This window comes from Planococcus citri, chromosome 4 (assembly GCF_950023065.1).
Source record: "Planococcus citri chromosome 4, ihPlaCitr1.1, whole genome shotgun sequence".
NCBI lineage: Eukaryota > Metazoa > Arthropoda > Insecta > Hemiptera > Pseudococcidae > Planococcus > Planococcus citri.
Window position 1 is genome coordinate 17704492 of NC_088680.1, and position 21408 is coordinate 17725899.

Consider the following 21408-nt stretch of genomic DNA (forward strand, 5'->3'; position numbering starts at 1 on the left):
CTGTGCCGAATCCAGTGAAGAGGTAATTCGAGCCACCTTCCAAAAATTTCACCAATTTTTTGCAGACTCACTCGATCAAAAAACTTCAAACTTCTACAAATTTTGAACGTGAAACCTAATTTCCTTCCCACTTGAAATTTTGTAATACTTATTAAATAATCCAGTAAAAATGCACACAAGATTTTCGTTTTCCAAAAAAAAAATCCAAAAATTGAAAAATGATGAAGTGGAAGGACCAATGTGACAAAATATTGAAAAAAAAACAAGTATTTTAACTTAATAATATAGGATAAAACTCTAAGTAAATACATATAATATTAACCTAATGCGCTATCGAGGCTGTGGTGCACAGGAACACAACCCCCGAGCAGCAACGACAACAAATCATACCCAGAGTTCAACATATCACCGCAAGCAAACGCAACAAAGCATTGCAACACCAAGAGCCCACTCTGCAGTCCTACCATCGAGAAAAATATGGCTGTTCTACATAGCCTGCAACTTGCAACTCGCAACCTGCAACTTAATCAAAAGATTTTGATTCAAATTGCTGGGCAATTTCAGCCAATCAATAACCAAAGTTGCGAGTTGCGAGTTGCAAGTTGCAGGCTATGTAGAACATACCATAGTTTCCCAACCGCCACAGGGAGCCTGGAGACCCTAAAGACCCTTGTGGCCACAACACCCCGCCACGCCCACCCACAATGGCACATCTCCCCCCAAGTAATCTCGGCTGAAATCACTACCAGAAAGAGTGTAACCGACACCACAGTCCAACAACCCATAGAGCAAAAAGCAACCAATTTAATTTTCATTTTAGAGTTGTTTTAGTTGAATACGATTTTTATTCCTTTTTTTTTGACTAATTAATTTAATCGTGCAATCAATCAATGATGAAACCAATTTTTTGAAATGTTTACTGTTCTGTTCACCGTTTTGAAAAAATATCCATATTTCAAACTTTTCTTAGGAGAGGATGAGACTTTAAGGTATTGTGTCAAGTTGCGACATGCCGGTGGACCGAGCATCCCAGTAGGTTAGCCGTACCATGTAGTCGGAGCAAGCATGGAGCCGAGCTGATGAACAGAGCAGCCGAACCTACTCGACGGACCCGACAAGGCCATGGAAGTAAAAACCGCCATGGACAACTGCCAGTCCCACAGTGGAACCTGTTCGCTAAACTTAGGAGGAAAAAAGTCAGCCTACTTGAATAAGTAATTTTGTAATACATATAAATCTCATTAGTTGCAACAAATTTTGAAAAAGTATAAAATTTTGCATCTCTCAACACCAAAATCATGTTACTAGAAGGTATTTTAAAATTAAAATCAGTATTTCACTTTTTCCTCACCTAAATTTCGCTCAGTTACCACTGTGGGGCTGAGCAGACAGCCCGTTCAAGCGGACCTAACAGACGGAACAGAGCAGCCCGGGCATGAAAGCCGAGCATGACATGGTCGTGCAGGTTTTCCAAGCGTGGTGGTACCAACCGAGGACGGAACTCGAAAGACAGACAAGTAGATTGAGGAAAAACGTGAGGTTGACTTTTGATAACTTCAGAAAAAGGTATATAGAAAAAAGTTTGTTAATTTGCTGATATTTTGTCATGACTTTGAAAAAAAAAAAACAAAAACAATGAATTAGGTAGGTACATTACTAAAATTGTAACAATCAAACTTTCAAAAATGACTTTCTGATACGTTCATCAGATCTTGCTTTATGGAGAGAGGGTTAATCAAAATCAAATCGTATTCAACTTAAACTACGTGTAGATAAGTGCATTGGTAAAAAAAATACTGCCATTAGTTAATAATGTCCATTTTTCTAATATTAAAAAAAAAAAAAAAAAAAGGAAGCTCATGAAAATAAAATTATACGTATGTACGTAGGTAGGAGAGGAAACACTTTTCATCAGTGTCAATCTGTCAAAATTTCCTGAAAAGTATTGCGCCACATAAAATAGATTGACAAGGGATGGAGGGTTCACATCAAAATCAAATCATATTCAACTTGAACTACGTGTAGGCCTAACTACATAGTTATACATACATTGGTAACAAAAATTTGGACATTTGTCGACACTTCAACAGCATAAATTCAATCTCATGTAAACCGGTGACTATTCGATATGTTACTCATTGTTCAAACAACTCCCAGGTATACTTTACATCATTTTAAAATTTATCATTTTTTCCCCCAAGCTCATATGTTTACCATCTCGCAATTTCAATAAAATATTAAAAAAAAAAAAACACTCACCGACGATTGTTGAATTTGTCTTAAAATGTATCTCGTAAATCATAATTCTATCAAATGAGCAGGGTACTTGCCAAATTATTACATTTCACAGCTTTCTAAGTAATCGTAGGTACTTTAAAACGTTGAAGTTGAATTCATATACGTTCAGATCTCTGAGTGATTCTGAGTGAAAATAATTCTTTGTGCAGTTGGAACTTGCTTCGATGCGAACCTACGTATAAAAAAAAATTATTTAGTACTTTATTTAATTTAATGAGTATTAAAAATGCATTATATGTAGGTACTATTTTATGCTCATATTTTATAAGAATGAAAGTATGGTTTACCTTGATCGGTATCTTGAAATATTTTTCAATAACACGATACATAATACATATTTGAATTTTCCAGGAGTCCTGATCAGTAATTCAGCTTGAGAATGTCAGTTGATGGGAAACATCTCCTAAAAATGATACATTATTACGATAAAATATATTTTTCATTGTATTATCAACTAGTGTAGCCTACTTAACTTGAGTATAATGCATATAGATAATTATTAGGTACTAAATTGATCGATCGTCGTGTACTTAATACTGAAACATCTCTCATAATAATTTGAATGTAGTGTTTTTCTCCTTTTTCGCACATTTTATAATCAATTAAAGTCACCTTTTACAACACGAACACTTTTATTATTCACGAAAAATTAAAATTACAAATACATTAAAATGAGACGCGTTTCGGTCGTCGTAGCGACCATTATCAATCACGAATGAGATGAAAACTGCGAGATACATTGTAGAAGATGTGTAGATGCGTTGAAAAATTATCTAAGGGAGGGAGGGGGGGGGGCGATAACAAGAACAAGACGAAAATACGACGTAAATTATGACCGAGGTAGGCTGGGTAGGGGTTGATTTAAAATAGGAAGCAGAGAATCGATAATGCTGTTCGGTGAAATATCATTGACCATGTTAAATTTGTTATCGCCCCCCCCCTCCCTCCCTTAGATAATTTTTCAACGCATCTACACATCTTCTACAATGTATCTCGCAGTTTTCATCTCATTCGTGATTGATAATGGTCGCTACGACGACCGAAACGCGTCTCATTTTAATGTATTTGTAATTTTAATTTTTCGTGAATAATAAAAGTGTTCGTGTTGTAAAAGGTGACTTTAATTGATCTCTCATAATAACCTATCGTGAGAAATAAAAAATGAAGGAGAAGAATCGAAAAAGATAGAATTACAGGGAAGAAGAAGATCAAAACTTAAATGAACACATATTTCAAGACGTAAAATAAGAAATTTTCTTTTCCTAGAGCTCTCTGAAATAATCTACTATAATAATGAAATTATGATTGGGATGTACCTAGGTAATTTAGATAACGTGATTATTTCATATTATTGGAAAATACATCTAAGTATTTGTTTTACTTCGTACCTTAAATTCTAAAGTTGTCAATACGATCCACGAAATACTGTCTACGTAGCGAGAGAATCATTCTGACGATTTGTAAACTATGTTTCAATCATATGCTGCAGACTTTTCTTTCCATTAAATACGAGTTTTCATGTTGCTGAAAATCAAGCATCATTGGCAGCGTGTAAATTGAATAGGATCTGTAAATTAAACAAATAATACGTAAATTTCGAATCAATAATGAAATTCTACCAAAAAATATACTACGTAAACCTAAAATATGAAGAAGAAATTGAAAGTGAAACCATATTGTCCATTTCCATTCATTAAAATACAAGTGAAAAATGCAATTACAAAGTTACAATTGATCTTTGGATCAATGAATTAAAAAAACAAAAATAAAATTGAAATTCAATCCATCCTACAGAAGATTATCTATTCGTAAAAAAAACCTAATTTAAATAATGTGATTATTTCATATTATGGGAAAATACATCTAAGTATTTGTTTTACTTCGTACCTTGAATTCTAAAGTAGTTAATACGATCCTCGAAATACTGTCTACGCAGCGAGAGAATCATTCTAACAATTTGCAAACTATATTTCAATAATACCTATGCTGCAAAGTTTTCTTTCCATCAAGTACTACTCGTTCATGTTGCTGAAAATCGAGCATCTGCGGCAGTGCAGCGTGTGAATTAATTATCTGTAAATCAAACAAAGAATACGTAAATTTCTAATTGATGATGAAATTCTACCAAAAAATAAAACGTAAAATATGAAGAAGAAATTGGAAAGTAAAACCATATTGTCCATTTCCATTCGTTAAAATACAAGTGAAAAATGCAATTACAAAGTTACAATTGATCTTTGGATCAATAAAATAAAAAAGCGCACGAAAAATAATTTAGTAAAAATAAAATTCAAATTCAATTCCTCGTAAAAAAAATCAAAAAATTATGTAAAATAAGTTGCCTACCGGGTTCGCCGTAAATATGAATCGTTTCGAAAAAAGACGTTAGATAAATTGCAGATTTAGTTTGCCGTAAATACGAAGTGAAATATCACCATTCTCGATCGTAACCAGACTTTAAGGGAGGAGGGGTTGTAACGAAACCACAAAATAAACAAAGAACAATTTCGAAACTTCATCGTGTAGGTATATGCGAAACAATATTAAGCAAAATAAGCCATACGATATGTAAAATGTCCAGTAACACAGACAGAAAAAATCCACTATACCTAATCTGCGAGGATAAACCGACCACAACTGTGATTATTTTCGTTACACAGATATCGAAATTGGACCGTAGACGAACGCGAATATGATACGTAATTAATTCATTTAGGTACGTAAATTTTGAATACAGAAACAACAGTATTAGATTAGAAAAGAAAACGACGTTGAAATTAACTCAATAAAATGAAAGAGAGTAGAGAAACGTACGTAAGGTTACGGTTTCATTGTAAACACGCCGGAATCTACCCCAAACGAGTAACGACTTGCGAGAAAATCACATCAACGACCTGTAGCACTCTACAACGAACGAGAAAATAACGCATATCTTAGATACAGGAACACGAATACCTACTCGTATTATAATTACGTACGAAAATTTTGAATCAACGAACAGACCAACGTCAGATTAGAAAGGAAGAAAAACCGTTAGAATTTGGCAATTTGCTCAAAACCAGAGAGAACACGAAGAAAATTCATTCGAATACAAACCGTACGAAATCATCAAACACACCGGAAATTTTGAATAGAATTAGAATAGGTATACCGGTATACGAACAACACGCACAATATTCAAGCATCGAATAAGTATTATTTTATTTGGATACATTTGCGTAATAATTTAAATAAGAACTCACCAATTAAACGAAGAAAATCTGTAAATAATCGTGAAACAGCTTTGAACTGGTAGACCACTGGGCGCCGGAAAACACAATCATGAGAGACAAACCGTCGCAGCTGCAAACGAATACCTTTACGCACTTTTTCAATCAAAAACACCAGCAAAGAGAAAAAACCGAATCGTACATTACTTTAGTTCACTTCGAGGCATTAAACTGCGAACAATTAGCGTAAAATATTAACATAATATCGCGAATAACTCGAATTACTAACGGAAAACTCGGAGACGTACGATGCAAGTCGCGACTAGAAAAGCTAACTGATTCAAAATGCTAGTCAACGACTCGATCACAATTGCAAAAACATAGTTCCGAGAAAACAACACGTTCACGACGATATTACCGAATAATCGAGCGTAATATTATTTGAAATCGAATTTACGAACTATTTTAACGAATATAAATCCGAAATATCGTATTAATTAATCAAATTAACGTACATATTGTGCGAAACGTAAGAATGTTTTCCCAACGACTGAAATAAAAATGGCGGAGTAACACAAAACATGAAAACACCTTACTGCGTTGAACGCGGGTGCGCGCTGCGTGGTGGGTTTGATAAAGTAAACAGAAATTCAAAACGTAACGAAAACTTGTGTTTTTCTTCGTTTTTCATTTAGAAATGGAAAATTGATCGTAATAAATGAATATAGAATTATTTATGGAAGTGGGAAATGCATTTTTCAGCTTTTGTATGATGAGAATAATGTTTTTTGACGCGGTTTGAGGAATAAAACTCTTGTCTTTTCGTTATCAGTACGTACTGCAGAGGTGCAGATTCCGTAGAATAAACCTAAAATAAACTTTATAGAATGGATGAGTAAGCATTAAATTGCTATCGTTCGTAATCCAACGTTTTAATACTCACTATGAAGAAATTAAAATTCACATCATCGAGTACCTGACAAAATGGAAATCTTGAATTTCACGAAAAGTTACCCACGATTGTATTCCTACAGGTAGACACTTTCAAATTCTAATAGTAATAGGTACATATCTAAAGATACAATCATCAATGACCATCGTCTTGAATTGCATCGGAAAGTTATCTTTAATAGATGAATAAAATCTTTCATGTCTGTGCAGAAAAATTATCAGATAATTAGGCATTTTAATGTTTCAAAAAGAAGTGAGATGAGAGAGTTTCAGATGCACGAGAATATGTATAGGTAGTTAACGATCAAAACGAAGAGAAAATCTGCACATGTTTCACATTTCGAAATCTAAATTCATATTTTGAAACAATTACGGTGATAGGTAACTGCTTTAAGAAAAGCAGAAGAAATTAGGTACCTACGTTACAAATTGATGTTCTACTTCTTTTAGAAGAAATAGTGTTATTGGAAGAAAATGCTTTTATTGCTTTCCTGCCTTTCGGCTTTCATATTTATTTCAAATTAAATAATGTAGGTGTAGTAGATAAGATGATGAAAGCTCGATCTCAACTAATCCATTCCAACATTCGAATTCCAATTTCCGAATGTTACGTCGAACTCGAAATTTATCATTTGATTTTCAATTTTCTTGCTGAAACTAAGTAAAAGTCCGGCTTTTAAACCCGATTTTCACGTTCGAATTCGAACTCTGGTTTTAATTATGGATGGTTGTTCCAAGCCTTGGCCTTACCGGCTACGTTATTTGAAATTAAAAACTAATTATGTAATAGGTAATTTAATTTATTGAAAAAAATTATAAATTTGATCTTAGCGCTCTCACACAGGAAAATTTAAATAGGTACTACAAATTTTCACTTCGATTAAACGAAAAATATCATTACGTAGGTACCTAATACGTAATTTCATAATCATAACCATAACAAAATGAAAGAATAAAAATACAAATAATAATCATCAGCACCAATAATACAAAATATCCTTGTAATGTAACCATATTCTTTGGCGGTTTCCTCAGCAATGGCGAGTAATTGAAGATAATTGGGCCCACCAAAAAATTCAGTGATACGAGCATCTCTGAAACATTTTAAAATCGTGAATTTTTAAAACGAATACGTTCAGTAGAAGAATATGACCATTGAAGGGCACAATATACCTATAGAAAACGAATCAAAGATGTTAATTATTAAAGCAGATACTTGTTCTTTGGGGAATAAATGTTCTTTATCCAACTTCTGGGCGATTGGCTTCAGTTCTTTTTCTGCGAAATTTCGGCATGTTTTTTTCAACAGGAGATGACTCTCAGGTAACGATACAGCCGAAAAATTACGAATGAACTCTAAATACACAACAAGGACAGCATAATTAACGTTATAGTTAAGCGTACTCTCATTGGCATAGGTAAACTTCCAATTGGAATTATACCTACTTACGATTCAGAGAAACGTTGGTGATATTTTTGCTCAACATTTTTGGTATCTTAACTCACCACATTTGTTAGTTACAAATATTATAGGCCTAGAGGTACTTTTGACTGCAAATTTCATCAAAAATTAATTAACTTTTCTGCAAAATAGGTATTGATAAATTTCAAAAATTGTTTTGTAAGAAAAAGAAGAAAAATTTCAAAGTTGATAAGGACCTCTCAACGGCGAGGTTTTGCCGCCTAGCTCGGTCCATTTTATCATAGTCAAAGCCTCAAAGGTGTCAAAGGTTGATACAGTTGATACCCTACTACCTAGGTACCTACTTTTGGTTTTGATTTTGATGAATTACCTTTTCAATTTCAAAATGGCATTTTTTTTCCAAAGTAGCCAGTAGGTAAGGAGTATGATCTATGTACCGTCTACCTTATTATATTATTTTGATTTCTAGTAACTTTTTGGAAAGTTTCCACAAGTTTTCAAAATGTAAACTCCTGGAAATTTCATCCCTTTAAAAAAATAGGAAATGAAAAGAAAATATTATTTAAAAAAAAAATAATTAAAAAACAAAAATGTCCTCACTGGGCACTTTGCTGTCTTGAGACGCCTATGTTGTGATGACGTCATCATTGGTTTTGCGTTTGCGCATGCGTAGATGCATCCAACGTGCTCTCGAGGCTCTCGATCCCCTCGTGTCCGACGAGCCCTTTCCTTGGTTATCACTTCTTCACGTCTTCATATTTTATTTTTCTTTTTGGAAGTTTTTTTAAAGAAAATATTAATGTTTTTATGACATTTTTTGCAAATAAATGTGGTAAAATCGTTTAATAACGTTTTAATGTTTCATTGTTGTTATACCATTCGTGATATTTTATACTGTGCGTTAATTTTTAAATGTGTACTGATTACGTTGTAAGTATCATAAAACACCTTCAACTCTAGGTATTCATCAACAGGTAACATTTTTTTGACGTTTTCATATCGGATACTTTGAATACATCAGTTAATACAGCTGTCTGAATTATAATTTGTTTTCGTATTTCTTCAGACTGAAGTACAAATATTGCAAAAATGCCTTGGTGGTATTACGATAAGAAAGAATTGAGAACTACGCCTTCATCCAGAGATGGTATTGATTATGATTTGGAGTGCCAATACAGAGGAGAAGGTGCACGATTTATAATTGAAACTGGTACAGAGATGAAACTCGGTCACCAAACCGTGGCTACCGGAGTGGTATACTTTCATAGATTTTACATGGTCCATTCCTTCAACGCGTTTCCGAAATACGTGAGTACTCGTAAAAATAATGATTCGTGGCAGTTTCTGACCGTTGTTTGAAAACCATAATTGATGGTAAACTCGCGGTTTGTTTTCAGTTGACGGCTTGTTGCGCTTTATTTCTCGCCGGTAAAGTTGAAGAAACGCCGAAGAAAGCCAGAGATATTATCAAATGGGCTGAGAAAAAATTACCGGCTGAAGAATTCGCTAAATTTGGCGAAGATCCGAAGGTACTTCGTTTATTCTCTTAAATCTAACGATGTGATAGTAAAATGATATTAATCTTCGTTTATTGTATTTCAGGAAGAATTACTCGTCTTGGAAAGGATCCTACTTCAGTCGATCAAGTTCGATTTGCAAGTCGAAAACCCGCATACTTTCTTATTAAACTATATGAAATCACTGAAAGGTTCAATTCAAGTCAATCTATGCAATATTTATTTACTTTAAAGACGTATTTTACTCATCGTTTTCTATCCAGGTGTATGTAGTGAACAACAGAAAATGACGGCTGTGTTTGAAATGGCGTTCTGTTTCATCAATGACAGGTACGTGTTTGAAATCCAGCGTGTTTCTCGTGTACGTACAAATTACATTTCACATTATTTTGTTTCTTCTAGTTTATGTACAACGTTGTGTTTACAATGGGAACCGGAAGTGATAGCGATCGCGATGTTGCATTTAGCTGCTAAAATGAAGAAATTCGATGTAAGCAATTGGTCCAGCAAATCTTCATCTCGTACAGAATGGTGGGAAAAGTTCGTAAACGGAGTCACCGTCGAATTACTGGAAGGTTCGTATTGTAAATCTTCTATGAAAATCATTATTAGCCGGCCAATGGTAACTCTCGGTATGTTTGGAATTTCGCAGATATATGTCATCAAGCCTTAGATTACTATTCTGAGAAGAAACCGGCGAGTTCGGCGTCTTCTGCGCCGCCAACGAATACGTCTCATATTCAGAAGAAATCTGCTGCCGTTAAAGTTAGTGATAGTCCAAGTGTTCCTTCTCCTCCTCCACCACCGCCACCTATGGAACCGTCGATGCCTCGGCCGAATTCGATCATGATTCCGACTCATCCTCCGCCGGAACCTTTGACCGCAATGGCACCAATAACGGTGTTACCTCCTCCGTTGACCAATCCGATTCCGAATGTGAGCGCTATGAATAACATTTACATACCCAGTTCGGCCATGGTACATCCACCGCCGCAATTATTCAACGTCAACGTACCGCCACCTGCATTGCCCAATATGCCGCCGATGAATATACTGCCTAGTCATGATGGGACTGCTCAACCATATCGTTACCTTTATAATAATAGATATTAAACGTTGTTTCGCGACTCCACGTTTGACTATTTAATTCGTGTGTGTATTTCTTGAAAATACCTGGTACGTGGATTCGTTGATATTTGTCGTTTTTTTTCTCCGTGTACATTTTTGAACTGATGTACGTTTTAATGTGATCTTGAATTAATATATGTTTATTTAATAATTTTGATTTGACTTATTCGAGTTCTGGTATAATTGATCGATGGTAGTGAACTGGTCGAAACTGGAGTGACAAGTTCTGATACCAAAATATGAATCGAATCGTGTTTAAATGATACTTCAATGAGCTATTTTTGGAACTAATATTTTCAAAATAAATTCGCCTAGTGAATACAATCGATGAGAAGATGAATTAACACGAGGAAACAACACCGAACGTACGAAAATGTTATTTTATTTATACAAATGAATACGAACGAAAAAAGAAGGATAAAAATACCTTATCGAGAGATACTTAAGAAAATTAATTCAACGCTGCGAGACAGGTGAATTATCCGAATCGAAGATGTAATTCTGAGCATCGAATAATTCATAATTTCACTATTCCGATGGTTACCGATGAATTTTCACAAGAATAAACATATTGAATGTTGATGCGTTAGAATTCGCGCAATTCAGCATCTAATTTTAATACATCATTTGATCATTCAAATGTTTATTCATCCAGTCACGAATTACCGGTTGGTTGGACATTAAATCGATAACCTGATTGACGTGATAACACAACGATTCGATTTGCTTGTCCCACGTTGGTAAAACATCGCGAGCTGCGAACAAAATATTGAAATATCGTTAGGAAATGCGACAAAATATAAGATCGAATCGTTATCAAGGATGAACTTACTTTCAAAATGAACAATAGCCAAGATCTGATCGATGAATCCGTTCATCCTACCTTCGGTGATCATCTGGCTAGCGATTTTTTCTGCTTTACTGGGGGCTATTTCGAGTAACGCTCCGAGTTCTTCGAAAGTAACATTGTTGTAGAGTTTACTGGCGGATAAGAGGTTGTGTTCGATCACAGCACGTTCGAGTATAGTGGAACCTAACAACATAAATTCATCATTTAGTGAACGAAACATTGGGGAAAAATAATCCACGCAGTGAGAGCTAACCATCTCCGGTAACCGCTTTCTGATGTGGTAACAACATGGAAGCGAATTCTTCGAGCTCGAAACGTCGAATAATACGATCTAAGTACATTTTTTCGAGGATCGAGAACGCTGGTAGTTGTTGGCATCGTTCGTCTTTAAACAACGTGGCTAACATACGACTTCTTTGCTGTCCAGCTGATGCCAAAATGGTGCAAATGAGAGCATTTCGAAGGGCGGTCATGCGTTCTTCTTCGTGTATAATGGTTCTGTAGGAAAGCTCGTTGTAGCGTTGAGCAGCTTCGATGAATTTACGTCGGTAATCGAGCACTCGAGCGTAGCATACTTTGTAGTAAACTTGTAACTTTTCATCGTCTGAATCAGCCTGTAAAATAATCGAATAAGACCAAATGTTGCCAGAAAACAAAAACAAAAGAAATGGAAAATGTTTACTTGTAAATGAGATGCTCGATTTATAAACGCTTCAGCTTGAATCGGATCATCGTCTTCTAAATACAAACGAGCTATTTTCATATACGTTTCTAGCTTATAATTCACGGTATATTGTCTGTAAACATGTAAAATATGTTGAAAAAAATGCACACTGTTTTTTTTGCACGAGTCACCGATCGTATTTACTTTTGTCCTGTTTCCAGGGGTATTCCAACAAGAACGCAGGCTGCTTCTCGCCAATTTTGTTCACGTTCGTAGATATTGGATAAATGTTGCCTGATCGCTGCTACTTGCTCTTCGAACGATATCACACGTGGTTGAACCTAAATTAAACCGATTCGTTAATAATATCGACATGCACGTTGATACTACCGTAGGATACGTTATTCTTACTTTTTCCAATGTAAAATGAGATATTTCTTTGGATAATTCGTCGTTCAGTTCGGTCAAGTGGTTGGTAATATCGGTGAGAATTTGACGAGAAATCACAAGGCTGACATTTTCGTTGACAACTGAAATATTATAAGGGTTAGTTTACTATTAAAAACGTGCACGATACGTAAGAATCAGAGAACGATGCTTATCGAACATGAAATTCTTACTAGCTTCGATGAATATTTTCAACGCTTCGGCTATATCGCTGGGAGGTGATTTTAGAATACTCTGAAGGATCGTTCTGTATCTGTAATATGAATATTACGTTAATATCGATCGAGTTTGGGTGTTCTTGAAACAAATTAACTTACTTCTCGACTTGATCTTTATGCGATCCGGTGTAATTTGATAATTGAGTTACCTGCTGTCGCACAGCACTCGGTGTTATGGCCATTATGCGTACAGAATTCGCGATAAAATAGGAACTAGGTTATTAAATAGCAACTAGGCGATGGGTATTAAAACGTAATTTAATTAATAAAATTATACTCATCGAAATTTAACGCAATTTATTTCATTTTTTTGAAAAATATTTCATGCAATGACGCTGATTTTGTAAAAGCGTTATCATATTTGAAGAAAACGTTACTGCGCATGCGCTTGTGCAATATGCAGTTTATAGTGCTGCGCTCTGTTGTGAAGAATATTTTGAATTTATTTGTGAGATTTTTAACATTTTCCTCAAGTTTCTCTCGAAAACTGCAATAGCTTTTCATTATGAATTTAATTAATCCAATATTCTCGAAGATCAAATTTTCAAAAACATGAAAAACTAAACATTCTGCATGTACGTTTGTCGGTAAATTTTCATTTTGGGTTTGCCTGGTTTCTTGCTCTTGCTTTCATCATAATTTTGAGCTTTGACTTTTGAGAATTCGTACTCGTAGAACTGAAACTCTGAAATGTGAAACAAGGAGAAAAATATAAAATAAAAACATTCTACTTCATGGACGATAGAAGTAGAACTCTTTGACAAATTTCAATTCTATCTAGTATCTACGTTCAAATTTTGACTGAAAATCTTGAGCAGTCACTATAAGCTTTTCATTTTTCAGATTTCTTCAGAAGCCGAATTTGAGTTAAGTACATTAGAGAATTGAAAATACATATTAAATAAATAGAAAATTGATATATTACGTAATAAATAATTCACCAACAAAAGCAAAATTTATCCTAAAAACAATATTTATGAACACTATTTATAACCTCATTTCCCTTATTCATAAATTAACACCTAGTTGCATCGCAGATTGCACTAAAACCTTGATCCCGGGCATGAAACTAGCAATAGCCGAAAAATCAGGTCCGGATACCAATTGGGTATGTAATGAAAGACATTCTGGGTAATTTCCATTTTCAATAGCTTTAACAATGTCATGTAGTCCTTGTAGAGTTTTCGCTGATAGCTAAAATTCAAACGAGTATTTAAAATATTGTCCAATGAGGGGAAAAGTTCGATAATTTAATAAATATACCCTTGAATCACGAATTGCATCGTAGAGAGTTTCCAATTTTCGACTTGTATCGTCCAATTTACGTTTCATTTGCTGAAAAAATGAAAAAAATCTCATTAGCACGATTCGAATGGAAACGCAGAACTGAAATAATCAAGAATACCTACAAGATTGGCAGTCTTGTCGACACATAGGTTACGTAAATTTTCCAATATGTTTTGTATTATAACGTGCTGCTCGGGTAAAGGAGGCTTAGGTAAAGGTATATTTTCAATTCGTTGCTTTTGAGGCCCTCCGGGCATAATTGTGATGTTATTATGATGATTTGGGGCCTGTTGGCCTTCTGCGTGATTCGTCTGGTTCCAATGTTGGCCAGAATTGATTGCGGTATTTGGTTGGTATACGTTTGATGCCGAAGGAGGTCTATTGTTGAGATTTCCTTCCGGAAAAGCAGATCCATACGTAGAATTCGGGTTGACGTGCCCAACCTGTGAGGAAATTTAGTCACCATTCATAAGATCGTATAGTTATTTTGAGTAAATGGACTTGAAAACCTAACTCACTTGATTATGAAACTGGTAAGCTGTTTGGTCTGGGATTTGTTTGGGGGCACCCAAAGGCGGAGCAGGAGCACCGTTCCAGCCATCGGCTCCTGTTTGCATTGGTAACACGTTGGGAATTTCTGATTGCATTCGTTGCGGCGGGGGTATTGATCCTGGTGCCTGCGAATCTACACAAGTTCTCATTTACTTCACAATATTACGCTAATTTTATTCGAATTAATTTTCAACAACGTACTTGGAATATACGGATTCATATTCGTTTGCGGTGTTGGCGGATAAAAATTGTTTTGATTCGATTGGGGATAAAAATTAGACGGATTTTGATTGGCGAACGGTGGCACCGGATTCATCATCGGTTGCTGGGTAATGGGCGGCGCCATCGATGGAGCATTATTTCCAAAACCGCCTCCTTTCACCGAAGGATCCAGCACATATTTCGTTCTACTCTGGGTCACATTTTCGGCATTCTGACGAGAATATGGTACTTGAGACGATTGAGGAGGGGGAGGAGTTGGAGTCAGTGTTCTTCCAAGCATCTGAGCCGTTCCAGACGGAGGTATTGCGGCGGTATTATTAAACTGGTTGTATTGCGAGCCAGATGATGGATTGAAAAAGTTGTTTTGAGTCGAAGTGGCCACTGGAGGAGGTATATACGAGGCAGGAGAAGGTTGCGAATTGACTCTTGGTACAGGAGCATGATTTGCGGGTATCATTCGAGGTGTGGGAGGATCATACCGCTTAGGTTCTGGTGCTGAATTGGATTGTAGTGGATACTGAGACATCGGAGCTGTTGGAGGAGTAAATAGATCAGATCTTGGAGCCGGATTAGGTTGCGGTGGGTACTGAGACATCGGAGCGAATGGATTGTGATTTGACATGGGCGTTGAAGAAGCTGAATTAGGTATTTGATTAGGAGCAGGGAACATTGGAGGGGTTTGCGTAGCCATCATCGGAGGTACCGGAGATGGTCGATTATTGGTAACTTGATTGTATGGGTTTATTGCTGGTTTCGAATGATTTCCGTAACTTGATAGCGAATTCATTCTGGCACCGTACGGCTCTGGAGTAGAAGTCTGAAAAGAATATATATTTTGGGTAAGTAAACTGTTGCGAAGAGAATGTGTAGAAACAAAAAAACAAAAAAAATGAAAAATTACTCTAGGTCGTTCTTGAGCATTGGAATATACGTTTGTTTGACCATAAGAAACACTCTGTTGGATATTTTTCAAACCTAAAGCGATCATCAGCCTTTCTTTCAACTCCTGAACACTTTCCTAAGAAAATTATAAGATTATACTTTCGACTTCTCATCAATTTATATCAAAAATCGAGTAGCAAAATACCTCATTTGATTCTCCTAAATAAGAATAAGCTTCGGTTAAAAATCCCTCAGATGCTAAAACCTCCGCATAACGCAATAAAACCTGAGAAAGAGTTCCGTAAATAGGCACTTCGATATTTCGAGCTTTCAGAGCTTCCCTCATCACAAAGCCTAGTTCTACCAATTCTTGAGGATCCGGAGGTAATTTTGACTTCGTTTTTTGCCAAGCTTCGATCAATTTATTCACATTTCCAGCGAAAATAAAACATATCACAGCGTTCTTTTTCAATGACTCGTCTTCAGTGGCGAATAATCTCGATCCTAAGGATTCTAAAATCCGCAAACAAAAAAAAATTCTGAATAATCCAAATCTTACGTATGTAATTTAAAAGTGGAAGGAATTAAGGTTTACCACATAAAACTCTGAATTCGCCACCATTCGTATAGGTCAGTAGAGCAACCAGGATTTGTTTCCAGCTTGATAAATCACAAGTATCGACGATATTGAACCAGTCCTCGGTTGCAATGGTTGATATTAACGCAACCAAAGGGTCCTCAGTTTTCTAAGCAAAAGAATAAATTAAAATTTTCCATTGAAAAATGAATTTTTTACGCTCGTTGTACTCAATTACCTCGAAATATTTCGCTTGAGCTTTAGCAATTAATTCCGGACCTCCAGACATGGCTATCACAAATGCATCAGCTATTTTGTCTTCTCTTAGACATAAATCCACTGCTAGTTCCAGATCACCGAGCAGCAAAGCGTCGCTAATGGCACTTTCCACGTCTGTAAATTATTCGAATAATTCATTAAAATTCGAATGAAGTCGAAAGTCAAAGAATCACGATTAAAATTACCGTTATTTTCAGGGATTTTCAATGGCGATGGCTTACTTATTGGTGTTGAATTAGAGACAGAGTCTTGCTGAGCCTGAAAAAAAAAAAACATTACGTTTGAAATAGTGAAATTTTGAACCATTTTTGGGTGAATTTATCATTTTTGTGGGTTCAATACTCACAGCTATGGTATTGAAAATATCTTCAGCAGGTCCCTGTGACAGAAAAATGTAAATGAGATGAAGAATATTTGGAATTCAACATTAAAAAAAAATAATTACTCACAATATGAGATATATTGGACGAAGGATCACAGGGCAACTCATCAGAGCCCAAGTTATTAATATTCAAAGCGCCGAGCTGATGACAGAAAGACATAATTCAAAACTTGAAACAAATTCAAACATTTTTCAAAGAGAAAATTTGTTTACCTTTTCTTTCAACGTTGGTTTTGAAATACCCAGCAATGAGTACATATGTTGTTTGAAATTATCACCGTAAAATTGCCCAGATATAAAATTCCATAAGTTTTTCTCTTCAGGATCATCGGTAGTTTCATGTTTTTTCATGCAGTGAGCATATACATCGCCTTCCTCCAGAACTTGTTCCAGTTCTTTGAATTTTTCAACTAAATTTGGTTCGGTGACCACTTGAAGAATCTGTACAGCTGCACTTTGGTTCTCAAAACTCAACAATTTACCTCCAAACTGAAAAAAAATATATTTTTAGAGAACGCCACAAATACGAATGGTTTTTAAAAATAAAGCACTTACTCCAAAACAAACTCCGGATGTTTTCTTTAGCCATTTGGGTGCCTTGTTTGAAGTTATTTGAGCTGGCTGAGCTGGTTGTTGGTATTGGCTTGCGCCAGGAAACGAATCAGCGATCTAAAAAAAAATATAAACGAATCAGCGATCTAAAAAAAATATTTATGAATGGAAGAGAATACCTCTCGTCGTTGAGCTGATTGAAATTACCATATTTGTTGGTTCTTGAGACTGATCACTCGGCCAAGCCAAAACCGTAGCAAGACCACTGCTGCTGGAGCTTGAAATTAAAGAAGGATTTCTGGGACACCAGTTCACTTCGAAATTCCATTCAGTTGCTAATGGAATTTCTCGAATTACTTCTGCCGCCTGCGAATTTATTAAGAATCAGTCTCGATCAAGGGCACAGACAGCAAGAAACAAAGCAATATTACCGCTGATGAGGTAGTGTTCAAGTTCCATAACAGTAATTTGTTATCTTTACCGCTGCTCATCAAAAGATCTGGATCAGCGTCGCTCCAATCTAGAGATAACACACCCCTGTCGAAAAAAAATTGATTGGTTAAAGCGTTGTTCGAAGAAGACAATACCAAATCGAATTTCAAGTACCTTTCATGTCCTTGGAATAATTTCATCGGTGACGTGGCTGATCTAAGATCCCACATTTGAATAACTGGATACTGATCTTCTTCGGAAGCTAAGCAAAGCTGCGTAGTATACTGCGATCCGGTCTGTGGATTCCATTTTATATCTTTCCATCGTATCTAAATGTGAAAATGATCATAAATGCTGAACATTTCAATTTAAATCGAGATCCATAAAAATGACTCACATTAGACGAAGGATCAGACAATTTAATAATTGACTTGGATATTCTAAGATCCCAAACCAAACACTGGGTTGCGAAAGCTGTAGCGATGATATGTTGCACTGGAAACACAATTGATCAGATTAATTTTCAGACGAATTTCACTCTCATCGACCTCGTTGAAACCACTGTTACCTTGTTTGTTACTCGATAACGATGCAATATCCTCGAGATGCTCAGTAGCTGCGAGTTGTTGTATAGGAACGAATTCTCTATTCAAGTCCCAAATGAATATCTCAGATGCCGATGCTCCGGTAGCTAAAAGATTCTTCTATAAAACAAGTCATCGATTAGAAACCCACATTACAAAATGAAAACTTCGCAGAAAAACACGAACCTGTAAAGTAAAATCCAAAGCTCGAACTGCTCCGGAATGAGCCTTCAAACAAGCAATTAACCCATCTTCTTCGGTAGCAAGTCTTGTATCATCAATTACTTGTCGTTCAGCGAGTTGATTAGCATCGTAGATGGATAATACGCCAGAATCACAACCTCCGGCGATGATACTCTTGTCAGATTCATTGGCCCAGATAAGTTTATGAAATCTAGAGCAAATTATAATCAATATTGTGCGATTCTGTTATAAACAAAACACTTTCTCAGTATAAAAATCCTACCTGTGATCTGATTTATAAGCACATACAACATTTAAATCGACAGAAGGACCGCTCAAATCGGCTTCATATAATTCGATACATGCTGAGGTACTGAACGAAGCATCTAATTGTTGAGCTGCAGTTCCAGCTGCCAAACTTATAGGATATTGACTTTTAGGCGACCATGCTAAATGTACCGGTACTGTTTTCGCAATCTCCTTTTTTGTCATTTTGCAGTCACACCTGTAAATTGGTATAAAAAACACTACGTCAGATATGTTACAACTTGGCAGTGTTATCACACAATAAGTGGGCTCAATCGGTCATATCAAAGTGAACTAGAACGAGTTATTGTTACGTAATCGAATGATAAATAATTATAAAAATCGTCAATGTACTAAAATAACAATTATAAATGAACTTTTACCCTTTTTTTTATTAGCTGAGGCACCACCAACTTCAGTGATAACCGAAGTTATTTCCAACCTGAAACTTCCTACGTGGAATCATGAAAGTCGATTAAAAATAACACCGAGCTGGCCAAGTGACGGAGTAGTGTTCCCATTTATATGACAATTTATGAATGAAATTTTGAAATTTTTTCGAGATAAAAATACCGGAAATGAAAAAAAAAAAGTGAAAAAAGTGATAATGGAATGAAATGATAAGAAATGAAAATTTGAAAACAACTCAATTCGTGACATTTGATCGAAACGACACATTTTTTCAGAAGGTTGGTTGAAAAATAGGTTCAAAATGTTACTATCCAGTTACTGTTCATGTGTCGTTTTGCGGTTTTCTGTAATCAAAAATGTGATAGCGAAATTTTTCAGAATTTTTGTCGAAGCGATTGTTTAATTTAATTAATATTCCATTTGTTCGAGTTTCGACTCATTTTATCGTGACTATTTATTATAAAGATACACTGTATTCGTTCATTGTCTACTTCAATGGCCGTGGATACTTCTGAAACGACCGAAACGGTCCCACCGCCGATAGAAGATACTTCTCCGGCTGTCGTCAAAGAAGAACCTCAAAACACCGAAAAACCCTCTGAATCGCCCACAAACGAAGTTATCAAAGAGCCTTTCGAAAACAGAGGCATCGAACTAATTCACGACGAAGAAACATTGAACAATATGACTAAAGAAGAACTTATGGACGTGTACAAAAACAGTATTACTTATATCAACAGCGTTGAAACTAAATTAGCAAATTTTGAAGGTAAATCTCCTCTCTGTTCTTTTTTTTTTTTTTGCTAATTTGCGCGTAGATTCTAACTCTTAATTTTCATTTTCGAAGCTGAAATACTTTCGTTGAAAAATACTGCCGATTATCAAAAACAACGCGATCCTTCCTACAGAGAAAAAGTCCTGTTGAGGAAGTTGGCTATGAAAGAGCAAGAAATCCAAGAATTCGCCGTACGTTATCAATAAATTCTAAATTTAACAGCTTCCATTATGTAGATATTAATTCAATACATTGGTTTTTCAGAGTCAAATAAGTGAACTAAAAGCGTCTCAGATAACGTCGCTCACAACGTTGAAATCAAGTCTGCTAGATCCGGCTGTAAATATCATAATTCAAAAACTCAAAAACGAATTGAGCGCTACAAAAGCTAGTTTGGAAGAAACTCAAAATGAATTAAATGCTTGGAAATTTACTCCGGACAGGTATATAATTTCACTGCTGACTCGTATTCAAATATTTCTCGTTGATTACGACCTAATCCGATTATTTTTATTTCAGTAACACTGGTAAGAGACTGATGGCTAAATGCAGGCTGCTACATCAAGAAAACGAAGAACTAGGAAAAATGATCTCAAGCGGCCGAGTAGCTAAATTAGAAGGCGAACTAGCTCTTCAAAAAAGCTTCAGCGAAGAGGTTAAAAAATCCCAATACGGTACGTTTCACTCGTTCGATTTTGTATTTAAACCCCTATCTTCGTTTAATTCATTCAATCTTGTACAGAACTGGACGAACTGCTGCAAGATCTCGACGAAGATGTTGAAGGTATGCAAGGTACGATTTACTACTTACAACAAGAACTGAAGAAATCCAAAGAGAAAATCGCCGATTTGAATTCTAAAAATATAGAACTGAAGAATCTCTTGAATGGTAACGTTTCAGAAAACGATACCGAAAAGAAGTCCAAGACCGAACAATCTTTCAATCAAGAGGACGAATCTTCTAACGATTCAGCCTGCCTGATTTTAAAAGTTAATCCGGAAGAAGAATACGATACGATGTTGAACATCGATGAAATCAAACAGGAGAGCGAGTCGGATTATAAGAATAAAAGAAATGCCGATGATGTTAAAACTGTACCTCTTAAGAAACAAAAACGTATGAATCTCAGTCCCGAATATCAAGAGAAAGTTAAAAAGGAACCGGATGAGTGAAGCCTAGGCGAGACGATCTCATTCTCTTTGTATTTCATGATTACCATATTGTTGTGATTTATTGTACATACAGTATAATTTACCTACGTATTTTCTATTATTTTTT

The 21408-nt window shown here is 35.6% G+C and overlaps 4 protein-coding genes and 1 long non-coding RNA gene across 7 annotated transcripts; 2 read left to right on the forward strand and 3 right to left on the reverse strand.

Moving 5' to 3' along the window:
- Positions 1–7248: 7248 nt before the first annotated feature.
- On the reverse strand, positions 7249–8093 carry LOC135845540 (uncharacterized). The gene is made up of 3 exons (XR_010558771.1): positions 7909–8093; positions 7632–7814; positions 7249–7552 (listed from the first exon to the last, which is right to left on the reverse strand). It is a non-coding gene; the product is annotated as an uncharacterized LOC135845540 (long non-coding RNA).
- Positions 8094–8601: 508 nt separating this feature from the next.
- On the forward strand, positions 8602–10677 carry LOC135842888 (cyclin-K-like). Of its 2 annotated transcripts, none has more exons than XM_065360566.1 (7): positions 8602–8811; positions 8948–9189; positions 9279–9410; positions 9484–9589; positions 9662–9728; positions 9801–9973; positions 10051–10677. In XM_065360566.1, the coding sequence occupies exons 2-7, from the start codon at positions 8971–8973 to the stop codon at positions 10509–10511; spliced, it is 1158 nt and encodes a 385-aa protein (XP_065216638.1). In that variant the 5' UTR covers positions 8602–8811; positions 8948–8970; the 3' UTR covers positions 10512–10677. The 2 variants fall into 2 exon arrangements, with proteins under 2 accessions (XP_065216638.1, XP_065216637.1); XM_065360565.1 differs by having other exon boundaries at positions 8603–8855.
- Positions 10678–10892: 215 nt separating this feature from the next.
- Positions 10893–13065, reverse strand: CSN4 (COP9 signalosome subunit 4). The gene is made up of 8 exons (XM_065360564.1): positions 12805–13065; positions 12661–12740; positions 12452–12570; positions 12245–12381; positions 12059–12173; positions 11630–11990; positions 11359–11559; positions 10893–11281 (listed from the first exon to the last, which is right to left on the reverse strand). Exons 1-8 carry the CDS (start codon positions 12885–12887, stop codon positions 11142–11144), a joined length of 1236 nt encoding a protein of 411 aa, XP_065216636.1. The 5' UTR covers positions 12888–13065; the 3' UTR covers positions 10893–11141.
- A 537-nt stretch (positions 13066–13602) lies between these two features.
- LOC135845770 (protein transport protein Sec31A-like) lies at positions 13603–19533 on the reverse strand. The gene is made up of 22 exons (XM_065364593.1): positions 19327–19533; positions 18921–19142; positions 18641–18848; positions 18439–18574; positions 18268–18365; positions 18045–18199; positions 17870–17975; positions 17646–17804; positions 17442–17555; positions 17100–17375; positions 16954–17028; positions 16851–16883; positions 16690–16762; positions 16464–16618; positions 16244–16394; positions 15854–16161; positions 15668–15784; positions 14746–15583; positions 14511–14677; positions 14115–14435; positions 13969–14040; positions 13603–13899 (listed from the first exon to the last, which is right to left on the reverse strand). The coding sequence occupies exons 2-22, from the start codon at positions 19127–19129 to the stop codon at positions 13714–13716; spliced, it is 3957 nt and encodes a 1318-aa protein (XP_065220665.1). The 5' UTR covers positions 19130–19142; positions 19327–19533; the 3' UTR covers positions 13603–13713.
- A 151-nt stretch (positions 19534–19684) lies between these two features.
- fl(2)d (female lethal d) lies at positions 19685–21392 on the forward strand. 2 transcript variants are annotated; one of them, XM_065364596.1, is made up of 6 exons: positions 19685–20123; positions 20202–20320; positions 20394–20572; positions 20649–20803; positions 20872–20913; positions 21031–21392. In XM_065364596.1, exons 1-6 carry the CDS (start codon positions 19850–19852, stop codon positions 21300–21302), a joined length of 1041 nt encoding a protein of 346 aa, XP_065220668.1. In that variant the 5' UTR covers positions 19685–19849; the 3' UTR covers positions 21303–21392. The 2 variants fall into 2 exon arrangements, with proteins under 2 accessions (XP_065220668.1, XP_065220667.1); XM_065364595.1 differs by having other exon boundaries at positions 19687–20123; positions 20872–21392.
- Positions 21393–21408: the final 16 nt, after the last annotated feature.

Coding starts and splice junctions, on each gene's coding strand:
- LOC135842888 (XM_065360566.1), top strand. CDS start 8,971: ATGCCTTGGTGGTATTACGATAAGAAAGAATTGAGAACTACGCCTTCA. Junction 9,590..9,661: donor CTATATGAAATCACTGAAAG/GTTCAATTCAAG, acceptor TTTTCTATCCAG/GTGTATGTAGTGAACAACAG. Junction 9,974..10,050: donor CACCGTCGAATTACTGGAAG/GTTCGTATTGTA, acceptor GGAATTTCGCAG/ATATATGTCATCAAGCCTTA.
- CSN4 (XM_065360564.1), bottom strand. CDS start 12,887: ATGGCCATAACACCGAGTGCTGTGCGACAGCAGGTAACTCAATTATCA. Junction 12,571..12,660: donor GAAAATATTCATCGAAGCTA/GTAAGAATTTCA, acceptor ATAATATTTCAG/TTGTCAACGAAAATGTCAGC. Junction 11,282..11,358: donor GGCTATTGTTCATTTTGAAA/GTAAGTTCATCC, acceptor TTTTGTTCGCAG/CTCGCGATGTTTTACCAACG.
- LOC135845770 (XM_065364593.1), bottom strand. CDS start 19,129: ATGACAAAAAAGGAGATTGCGAAAACAGTACCGGTACATTTAGCATGG. Junction 14,678..14,745: donor TATGAATCCGTATATTCCAA/GTACGTTGTTGA, acceptor GAACTTGTGTAG/ATTCGCAGGCACCAGGATCA. Junction 14,436..14,510: donor CTTACCAGTTTCATAATCAA/GTGAGTTAGGTT, acceptor ATTTCCTCACAG/GTTGGGCACGTCAACCCGAA.